At 44.1% G+C, this 11,219-nt stretch overlaps 1 protein-coding gene across 1 annotated transcript in view; it reads right to left on the reverse strand.

Annotated features, from left to right (window-relative positions):
* GPATCH1 (G-patch domain containing 1) overlaps positions 1 to 11,219 on the reverse strand; it is a 58,937-nt gene that overhangs the window by 13,716 nt on the left and 34,002 nt on the right. Inside the window, exons 16-18 of the mRNA XM_004704910.3 lie at positions 8,904 to 9,120; positions 6,514 to 6,621; positions 2,583 to 2,680 (exon numbers count right to left, since the gene is read on the reverse strand). Coding sequence (XP_004704967.2) covers positions 2,583 to 2,680; positions 6,514 to 6,621; positions 8,904 to 9,120 — 423 coding nt within the window. The remainder of the gene's footprint in view (positions 1 to 2,582; positions 2,681 to 6,513; positions 6,622 to 8,903; positions 9,121 to 11,219) is intronic.

The raw sequence follows: 11,219 nt of genomic DNA on the forward strand, positions 1-11,219 counted from the left end.
ATCTCTATTGCTGACCCACGCCTATATACCTTTTGGGGGCATGCCAGCCCACTAATTATAGGTAAAGACATACATCACAGGAAGGGGTTATACTATAGGTTACACAGTAATGAGGGGGTGGTCTAGGGGGTGGTCTCTGGGTAACCATTATCAGTAGGGTGCAAACCCCTCCTACAGGAACCAAGCTAATGGTCCCAAGCTTCAGAGAGTAGTCCCTTGTCTCCAGCAGCAGGGAGCAGGCCCAGTGCAGTCTGGCAAAGGATTGCCCTCAGTGGGGGGATGCCTATACATCTGACCTCCCCCCACAATTATGCATTGCTTTTTCTCCCTTTGCTCTATTGATGTGGTATATTAGGATTGATTTTCCTCACCCTTGCATTCCTGAGATAAATCCCACTTGAACATAGTGTGTCATCTTTTTACTATACCGCTGTACTCTGCTTGCTAGTGTGCTTTGTTGAAGATTTTTATAGCTATAATATTTATATCAATAAGGGACATTGGTCAGTACTTTTCCTGTGGTGTTTTTGTATCAAGGTAATGCTACCTTCAAAGAATGAGTTGGGATGTGTTCCCTTATCTTCCATTTTTTTCCCTCACAGAATATTAGAGGAATTGTGTTCATTCTCCTTTAAAGATTTGGTAGTTCACCAGTAAAGCCATGTGGTTTTGTATAATTCTCTGTCCAGAGGTTTTAAATTACTGACTCAATCTCTTCATTTGTTATAAATCTGCTGAGATTTCTATGAAGAGCCCTCAAAAGCATTGTGGGAAATAAAACTAAAAGACAACAGAATTGCTGAAGTTCCCTTGTATTTCTTCTTGGGTCACTTTAGGTAAATCATGTTTTTAAGAACCTGTCCATTCATGTTGTTATCCAGTTTGCTGGTATAAAACTGTTTATAGGGTTGGTAGTAAACAATCTGTTAGGTAGGCCAGCATAGGACTGGGGGATGTCCGTTAACACGTGCCCAGAGGGCCAAGCTAGGGAAACAAAGGAGTGACGCACTGCACATGCTCAGAGTTCCGCTGGTAGGCAGGGGTGGGCGTGAACCTGAATTGGCTCACCTAGCCAGGTAAATTCAATTCAGCCAATGGGGTCGATCAGGGGTCATCCACCACGCCTCCCCGTGGAATCCTTAAAAGGGAGAGAACTTTAGAGAGAGGGAACTTTGGCGGAGGGAGAGAGAACTTTGGCACAGAGAGCTTTGGCGGAACTTTGGGATGCTTTGCAGGACGCTGAGCTGCTTCCGGCCAGGCCGCATGTCCGGGAGGAGCCCCTTGGGTGCCGTGTAAACCTGAAACTTCTTCTAATTCTCATAAAACTCACTTCGATCACGAGCCAGGCTTTGGCGTGAATTCTTTCTCCGCGGAGCCAAGGACCGAGGTATAAATCGAGCTCCAGAGAGATCTAACAAATCCACTTTCATTTCTCATTTTAGCTATGTGTGCCTTCGCTCTTTCTTAGACTAGTTAAAATTTTTTCAAAAAACTAAAAAATGTTCCATGAGTCGAGTCTGACTGATAGTGGCCCTACATAGTGTCCAAGGCTGTACAGCTTCATGGGAGAAGAGAGCCTCCTCTCTCTCCCATGGAACAGCTAGTAGGTTTGAACCACCGACCCTGCAGTTAACAGTTCAAGACTTATGCAACACTGCCTCCAAGGCTCCTGTCTAGCTAACGGTTTCATCATTTTATTGATCTTTTCATTAATTCTGTTTTTCTATTTTATGTCCTTTCTCTCACCTCCACTCTTTATCGCCTTCATTCTGCAGCCAGGTTTACGTGATCCATCTTTCTCGAGTCCCTCCAGGGGTAAAGTCAGGTACTTGACTGGTCAATAAGTAGCTGTATTAATTATGTGTAAACTTAATCATTACTCTGGGATACTTAAATGTCCTTTTTTACTATGTCCTCAGACCCCTTTTTAATTTCTTAATGTTTACTTTTTTTTTCAATTTATTGCAGTTTGGGTACAAGTTTCCAGAGCAAATTAGTTTTCCAGTCAATCACTCGTCCACATTTTCTTTTATAACATCAATTGCAATTCCTTCGGTGAAACAGCATTCTTCCACTCTCTTTCTGAGTTCCCTGTATCGATATCCTTATTTCCTATCCATTCCTGACTTCTGAGCTTTGTTTGGGGGAAAATGCTACTCTTTTGGTCTCATTATTAATGGTTCTCTCATTAATAATTCCTCACTTGACTTGCTTTGGTCTGTTTGGCTGAAAGGTGATGCCCAGAGGGGGATTCACGTCCAGGTTTGAGGGGGCCCTAAGGGGTCACAGTCTGCGAGAGTCTACCAGTCTCTATCAGATCAGGAAACATGGTCTTTCAAGAAAATACTTTTAAAAACAATTAAAAATTGGAAAAATTAAAATTTCTACTCTGAAACAAATGGGAAATTTCTGAAATCAAGTTTTACACTAGCTGTCAATGTTTCCTTGACAGATCTGTGCACACACCCTTCTGGGTCCAAGGTCTTCTCCCTTCCTCCCTTCCAATCCTGGGGGCTCATCTGGAAGACAAAGGATGGACATCGGCTCTCAGACCAGCCTTAGGACACTCACAAGTCACTCACCTTCTCTTTCTTCCGTCGGTGTTCTTTCTTAAGCTTGTGTTTGTCTTTGTTCTTTTTAGGTTTCTCCTTTTGAGGAACCTCAAGTTCCTGCCGAGCATCTGAAGCAAAAAATGTAATAAACACATGAGAGGAGGGGAAATGTAGGCTAATTCTGAAAAACAAAAACCACGAAGTGACAAAATTAAAAAGTTAGATGTCTGATCTAGAAGGCATGGTGAAACCCTGAGGCAAGACCCCACTCCGATGTGCTTCAGCCTCACGGGGGGCGTTGCAGCTCTCTAATGAGGAAGCTGCATGAAACCTCTACATGGGACAGATGTGAGCAACCAGTTCCATGCCAAATGATGTCAGGTGAAGATAAAATCAGACCAGAAATCCGACAAGCCTTTTGTAATTTGACAACCTCAGGTCAGCTAAGAGATGGACCAGGTCGGAATACTAACTCTGTTACCAGCTCTGTGACAGCACAGGATTCAACCTCCCCAAGCCTCAATCTCTCTATATGTAAAATGGCAGTAATCAGAGCCTCATGCCTAACTACAGAAGGGACACTTAGTAACTTGGGTGAAGGGAAAGGCAATATATATTGGGCACAAAAGGATTAAGCCAAAGGAAGACACTGGGAAGAGCACAGGCCTTACAGACAACAAAGAAAGGCACTACCGTACTCTCAACATTACAAGAGCAGCTGTGACAATGATGCACCGGTGGATAACACAGAAGCTGAACAGGAGTGGGAACGCGGACGAGACTACACCATTTGGGATAGAAGTACCTGTATGTAATGATGGGAGTATATAAGTACTTACATAAGCTGCAAATGTGTCCATGAATCTAGTGGAGCACATATGAGGCAAAGCTATGAAAACCCACAGCCCAAAATCTGATAGATAAACATCACTTCTTCTACATCATCCTCTTTGCAAAGCACCTTTTATGAAAAGTGACCCTCGAAATAGAAACACTTAAAAGCTAACTTCACCAAAATAAACATAATGTGAGCAGTCATTACAAATGCAGGACAAGAGGGCCCGGTGCAGCAGGACATATGCACCAGGGCGGCGTGAACCGTGAGCACATTAAGGTCCTCACCAGCAACATCAAGAAAACCACGGCTTCCTCAATGCGTCCGATCAGTCTTGTTGTTCAAGACTCGCCACGCTACATGAAAAATTGACAACCCTGAACGGGAATGGAGTACATTGAAGCTCGGGTGACAAAAGGTGAGCCTCTCGCCTAGAGCTGTGCCCGATGCTAATGGGGAGTTGCGTGGCAGACCCAGGCCCACGTGGGAAGGTCCAGCCGCCTTCAGCTCCTTCTCTGCTTAGAGAACAGCGGGGCTTAGTCTCGCATCTCTTCTCAAAAGTGTGGCCTTTGGCCTCTGCCATGTACAACTGGGGGTATGACGTGACATTTGGGGAGAAGTCCAGGGGGACTCTCAGAGACATTAGACACTTTAACCTTTCAGTGACCTTTTATAGAACTACACTTCAATATCTGGAAGCACTCACAGCTAACAGCCTGGGCCTCTCTTTAAGGTCCCCACCGCCTCTCTCCCTCTCAGCCATTCCTTACAGCTCTCCATGCCTTTGCACTGTTTCTTCCGACCGCCTGTCTTGTAGGTAGGGAGTGGGATGAGTCCTGGCTGAGACACTCATGCCCTGGCTGCCAGAGATGGCTGCTGCTAACCCACTCGCTTTTCATCCTTTTGGGGAGATCAAGGCCAGGCCCCCACTTTGCTTGGAGGGACATTTTCAGAGTTTGTTTTCCATGTCACCTGGGGTATCTTTGCCTCTCATATTTCCTAAAAACTCAACCTTCAAAAAATAAAATAAATAAAAATGGCTATAAAAGGATCTACATATAACCCCCTTCCTGGGGGACAGACAACAGAAAAGTGGGTGAAGGGAGACGTCAGACAGTGTAAGACATGACAAAATAATAATAATTTATAAATTATCAAGGGTTTGTGAGGGAGCGGGGAGAGGAGAGGAAGAGGGGAAATGAGGAGCTGATATCAAGGGCTCAAGTAGAAAGCAAGTGTTTTGAGAATGATGATGGTAACAACTATACAAATGTGCTTGACACCATGGATGTATGTATGGATTGTGATGAGTTGTACGAGCCCCCAATAAAATGATTTTTTTTTAAATGGCTTAAACCTTTCTTTTTAATTGAGGTTTTTCTTTCTTTGTTATTGTTGTTGGTGTTTGGGGTGGGTTTTTATGGTTGGTGGTGGTGTTTTTAGTATATGAAATCCAGATCATTCACTGCCATCTAGTCAGTGCCGACTCATAGCAACCCTATAGGACAGGGTAGAACTGCCCTGTGGGCTTCTGAGACAGTCACTGTGTCCAGGAGAAGACAGCCCCATCTTTCTTACCGGGAGAGGCTGGTGGTTTCGAACCGCCCAACACGTAACCACTATGCTCCTGGGCACGTAACCATGTAACCAGCATGGCTCCTGAAATCCAGGACGGATAAATCTATAGACAGTAACTAAATAAATAGTTGCTTAGGGGTATGGCAGGAGAGGTTGGGGGAAATGGGGGGCTACAAGAAAGGGGAGTGTAAGAAAGAAGAAAATGTTCTAAAATTGATTGTGCTGATGATTGTAAAACTCTTTTTAATATGATGAAACTCCTGAATTTTATATGAATATGTCAATAAAATTGTTTTTAAAAATGACTAAATAAGTTGCATGTGCTTAAATTCTCCACTTCCAAATTCAAACCCAAATGTTTTCATTTCCAAGTGACCAAACCATCAAAAAAGGACATGGCTCAAAGCAGTGTCCTTACAACCCAAGTACAAGTTTAAAGATGTTTGGAGACAGAGGTACTTTCCAAATGAGGTCGATGGTACTTGGAATTTCCGACTCCTATATTTGATCATATTTTCAAAAATCAATCTCCTCAACCTTTAAAAAAAATTTTATTGGGGCTCTTACAGAAATTATAACCATCCATAAATTAATTGTGTGACACAAACTTGTACAGGTGCTGCCATCATCATTTTCCACACATTATCTTTCTTCTTGAGCCCTTTGAGCAAGTTTTTAATTAGCTCTTTATTACTTCTCCTTAACCTTTTTTACTGCCAATTTTTGGCAAAACCATTGCTCTCAACCACTCATAGACCAAATTAAATTATTAACTGTAGAAGGGACACTTTGTTTTCAAGTGCTGCTACCCTCCTTTAAACTAGAGATCTGAACAGCTGAAGCAAATGAGAAATACACTGACTACATTTTCAGAACATCACACTTCTTACTCCTCTATTTATCTGCTTTAATGTATAAGTCAATTAAAACTACAAATGTCTGAAAGTTTATCATTTTAATTTGGCCAAACCAATATGTATACGTAGGCTACAGGAAACCACAAAATGGGTGAGCGAATCATATACCACTCTTACATCTGGACCCCGCCGCCGGATATTTGCTCATCTGGGCATCTGAGAGAGCGTAGCCAGTCAGCCATCTTAAAATGAGGTCACCATTTCACATGGCCCGAGATGGAAGTGGCCAACAGGCACTGGGGGTGGGTGAGCTACATTTACTTCTGAAAGATCTGCAGTTATGGTTTATTTGCTACGTTAGCCAAAGAATCTCGGAATATTCTTCATTCTACCACCTCATCCTCACATCATTCTCTTCTAGATTTTTACTTTCTATAACTGAAAAAGTCTGATACTTTAGGATGTTATGCTGAACATCTGAAAGCAAAAGAAAGAAAAAGAGTGTAAAGAGCTCTGGGGTATTTAAGGCAACAACTTTCACTTAGGTGCTAGGTGGAGGCAACCCATTTCCAAATCTGGCTGAAAATAGAGAAAGCAGAAGCAGAGGTGTGTATTTTCTGGGGGCTCCTGTAGGATGTGGGGGTGGGTTTCATAACAGGCACAGAGAAGAACCCAGAAGCTCCGGACTCACTAGGACAAAAGACGGGAGGCAGCCGGGGGCCAAACTCTTCTCTTTCATCGAAGTGCATCTTCTGAATCGGGAAGGAAGGGGCAGGTGCCCGAGGCGCTGGCTCACTGGCTGCAAAACAGCAGGAATCCATGTCATCTGTTAGCCTCATACCCTGTGCTCCAGTTTTTAATTAGCATAACCGCTATCAGATAGCATGTGCTTTTGATCACCAAAACTTAACTAACTTGTGCCAGATGCTTAGACCAAGTCGAGCACACAGACACACACAACTAAGCACATCCAGGGATAGAATTCAGAAGGGGCCAAAGAGCTCGCCAGTACTCCTGGTGGGGTGATCCAATGGGCTGCAAACAGCCAAGGCAGCAGTTCAAACCCACCAGTCCCTCAGATGACCCTATATAGGGTCGCTGTGAGTTGGATCCAACTGGATGGCAGTGAGTGATGCAAAGAGGACACCCCTCCCCGCCCCACCAGATCACTTGAAACCCAAAGGACTGAAACATGCCCTCCATGTGGGAGGAAAAGAAATAAAAAAACTACTAAGCCAATAAAGAGCCAGGTAAGACTACGTTCCATCTCAGAAAACCGAGGAAAATAATTCACCCAAAAGCAATGTTTGCATTCAAAATTTCTCATGTTACTGTTTTGCAACAGTATAGAAAAGATATAAAAATGGAAAGTTGCCAACAAACAGTCCTTGAGCTAACTACAAGCTTTTCTTTCTTGTTGTTGTGTTTTGTTTTGTTTTTGTCATTGGCTTGTTGTTGTTGTTGTTTTGTTGCTTGGTTTTGCTCTGTCTTGTTTTGTGCATGTCATTATCTCTGCAGGTCTGCCTAAATAAGATAGGCTGGATGAACAATCCGGAGGAGAAAACAACGGGACCGACAGTTCCGGGGGGACATGGGAGAGGGGGAGGTGGGGGAAAAGGTAGTGGTGTTAACAAACCCAGGGACAAGGGAACAACAAGTAATCCAGGAGGGTGTAGGAGGCCTGGTAGGGTGTGATCAAGGGTAATGTAACTGAGAGGAATTACTGAAACCCAAATGAAGACTGAGCATGATAGTGGGACAAGAGGAAAGTCAAAGGAAATAGAGGAAAGAGCTAGGAGGCAAAGGGCATTTATAGAGGTCTAAATAAAGGCATGGACATATGTAAACATATTTACATATGCGGATGTGGAAATAGATCTATGTGCATATATGTATAGATTTAGTATTAAGGTAGCAGATGGACATTGGGCCTCCACTCAAGTACTCCCTCAATGCAAGAATACTTTGTTCTATTAAACTGGCGTTCCATGATGCTCATTTTCCCAACACAATCGCTGAAGACAAAGCGAGTGCATAAACAAATGTGGTGAAGAAAGCTGATGGTGCCCGGCTATCAAAAGATACAGCGTCTGAGGTCTTAAAAGCTTGAAGGTAAACAAGTGGCCATCTAGCTCAGAAGCAACAAAGCCCACATGGAAGAGGCACACCAGCCTGCGCGATCATGAGGTGCTGAAAGGATCAGGTATCAGGCATCATCAAAACAAAAAATCATATCACTGTGAATGAGGGGGAGTGCGGAGTGGAGACCCAAAGCCCATCTGTTGGCAGTTGGACATCCCCTTATGGAAGGGTTGCAGGGAAGAGATGAGCCAGTCAGGGTGCAGTGTAGCAATGATAAAGCATACAGCTTTCCTCTGGTTCCTGGATGCTTCCTGCCCCCCAACTATCATGATTCCAGTTCTGCCTTACAAATCAGGCTGATTGGAGGATGTACACTGGTACAGATGAGAACTGGAAACACAGGGAGTCCAGGGTGGATGATCCTTTCAGGACCAGTGGTGAGAGTGGCGATACCGGGAGAGTGGAGGGAGGGTGGAAAGGGGGTACTGATTACAAGGATCTACATAAAACCTCCTCCCTGGGTGACGTACAACAGAAAAGTGGGTGATGGGGTACATCTGACAGTACAAGATTTAACAAAATACTAATTTATAAATTACCTAGGGTTTATGAGGGAGGGGGGAGCAGGGAGAGAGAGGAAAAAATAAGGAGCTGATGCCTGGGGCTTAAATGGAGAGCAAATGTTTTGAGAATGATGAGGGCAATGAATGTACAATGTGCTTTACACAACTGATGTATGTATGGATTGTGATAAGAGTTGTGTGAGCCCCTAATAAACTGATTTTTTAAAATTAAGCAAATAATAGATCCAATTTTACGTTTAAAATATTAATATATATAAATATTATATATAAAAATGTATAAAATATTAATATATATAAATATTTTATATATTATATATATATATATATAAAGATTACAGGCTAAAACAAAGAGGCAGCTTTTCTAAAGACATCATCCTTTTGTCTTCGGATCCCCAAGTCGGAAACCCCACCATACCAAGTGTCATTGAGGATGTTGTCGCCAAATCCGTCTCTGAGGAATGCGTGAGGTCGGCCTCCCCGGCGCCTGGCTGCTCATCCTCACTGTCACCCTGCTCATCTTCCGACGACGAGGAGTTCTCATCTGAGGAGCTGGCAAAGATGGCCTTGAATAAGTCCATGGATGGGCGGCTGGCTTCTCCCTCGGTCTGCAAGTCAGCACCTTTGTTTACCATCTGTGGTAACCAACCGTGAAAGAGAAGTCAGCAAGCAGCAGCAGGAGTGAAAGGAGCTCACATATGTGCGCACATATACGACTTATGTTTCAGCTCAGGTGAAGGGCATTCAGACCCATACCTGCCTGACTAAGCAAGCCTCCAACGGTCCTGTAAACCCAGCATATTTGGGTGGTGTGTCTGAGTCAACAACTAGGAAATGTACCAGTCAGCAGACACAGCTGGAACACAGAGTAACGATGTGCACAAGGCCACCCTAGAGAAAAGGGAGTTGGGATGAGCACAGTGCGTTGGCCCTCTATTCAGGAGTGACTAAGGCTCTCAAAAACATACATTGCCTGTGTGCCCACTGCCAGCATTACAAGCTATCTCCAAGCCTTTGGAGAACTCAGGTGAAAGTGATGGTGCCCGTCCCAGCAACCGCAACACACCCAACTGCCGACCAGTCAGTTCTGACCCAGGGTCGCCCGGTGTGGTTCCCAGCAGAACTGGGCTCCTTAGTATTTCAACAGCTGTGAGTGGGCCTTTCTTCTAACAGCTGGTCTACCCTCGGAAAAATGCAGCAGAGAAAGTGGGGACCCACTCCATAAGGCAGCAACAAGGCATTTCCCTTTGGAACCACATATGGCCTTTCCGTAGGAAAGCCCAGGTTATGGGCATTTGGACATCAAAATAACGAAACAATAGTTCTTCCTGTAGCAGCCTGAGGTGATCTGCCAAAATGTTCCCTGCTCACTGGACCCAGAAACCCCCCCAAATCATGCACATCAAGGGATTCAAGTCTTCAGGGGCACTTTGACACTGCCCAGGCCACCGAGTATCTGAAAGGTGCCCCTCGGCAGAAGCAGTGCGTGCTGCTCTGACGTTATGGTAGTGAAGTAGGTAGGTGTGCCCAGGCCAAACAGTGGGGCTGGACACTCTGACTTCTTGCTGCACATGTTTAAAAACATAGACAGTGATGCTGAACTTACGGGTTCTCTCATCATTGAGCTCATCCAGGTGAACAAAGCCCCCAAGATGCACCGCTGACTTACACGCAGGAGCTCCCCTGCCACAATGACAAGGAACAAACTGTTCCCGAACCAGAGGAGGAAGCTGCACAGGAGAAGATATCCCAGAAGAAACTGCAGATGCAAAACCATATGGCTTTTGCCTAGGCTTTTGCGTATGGAACAAATTAAGTTTTAAAAAAGCTAATAAAAGTAAAAACAACAAATAAACAGAGAGGCAGAAACTGTATAAACTCGAGTCAACACATAGGAAGTAACGATATGAAGAACACATGTTCTCAGCCTCAAACAGGGCATTCCTTCTGCAGCATTCTGACAAAGATCTCCGAGCTGAATCAAACCATGAGGAAACTTCAGACAAGCCCCTATTGGGCCACACTGCAAAATGGCTGGATGGTAATCTTCAAAATTACCACACATGAAAATCAAGGGAAAACTATGGAACTCTTCCAAACTGAAGGGCAGAGCCTAGAAGGGACATGACAGCTAAATCCAAAAGGTGATGCTAAACTGTATCCTTTTTGCTTTAAAGACGGCATTAGAGCACAAATGGGGTCTGAGGACCAGACAGAAGTAGTACATGTTACTTTCCTGATGTGGGTGACTGTACTGTGGTTCTATAGGAGAACATCTTTCTTCAAAAGAAATGTAAGCTCACATATCAGATGTTAAAGCATCCAATTAGTAGCTTACGCTCAGGTAAGTGTGGGAATTGCGCCCAATCTGATCCTACCAAACCGAGGCAAAACACTAAGGGCGTGCAACAGAACAGCAAGGGGAACAGAGCAACAAAGCCCCCAGGGAATACAAAAAATTGACACTGGGGTCAGAGCTTGGAACCCCATCACTCTATGGGAAAACACTCCTAAAAGCCAACAAACAGTCCTTGAACTAACTACAAGCTGTTCTTTGTTGTTGTTGTTGTTGTGTTTGGGGGGGTGTTTTGTCATTGACTTTTTGTTGTTGTTTTGTTGTTTGGTTTTGCTCTGTCTTGTTTTTGTGCAAGTTATTATCTCTGCAGGTCTGTCTAAATAAGATAGGCTGCATGAACAATCTGGAGGAGAAAACAACAGGACCGACAGTTCCAGG

The sequence above is a fragment of the Echinops telfairi genome, unplaced genomic scaffold (genome assembly GCF_000313985.2).
Source record: "Echinops telfairi isolate 266 unplaced genomic scaffold, ASM31398v2 ScPeMD7_2291;HRSCAF=2852, whole genome shotgun sequence".
Lineage (NCBI taxonomy): Eukaryota > Metazoa > Chordata > Mammalia > Afrosoricida > Tenrecidae > Echinops > Echinops telfairi.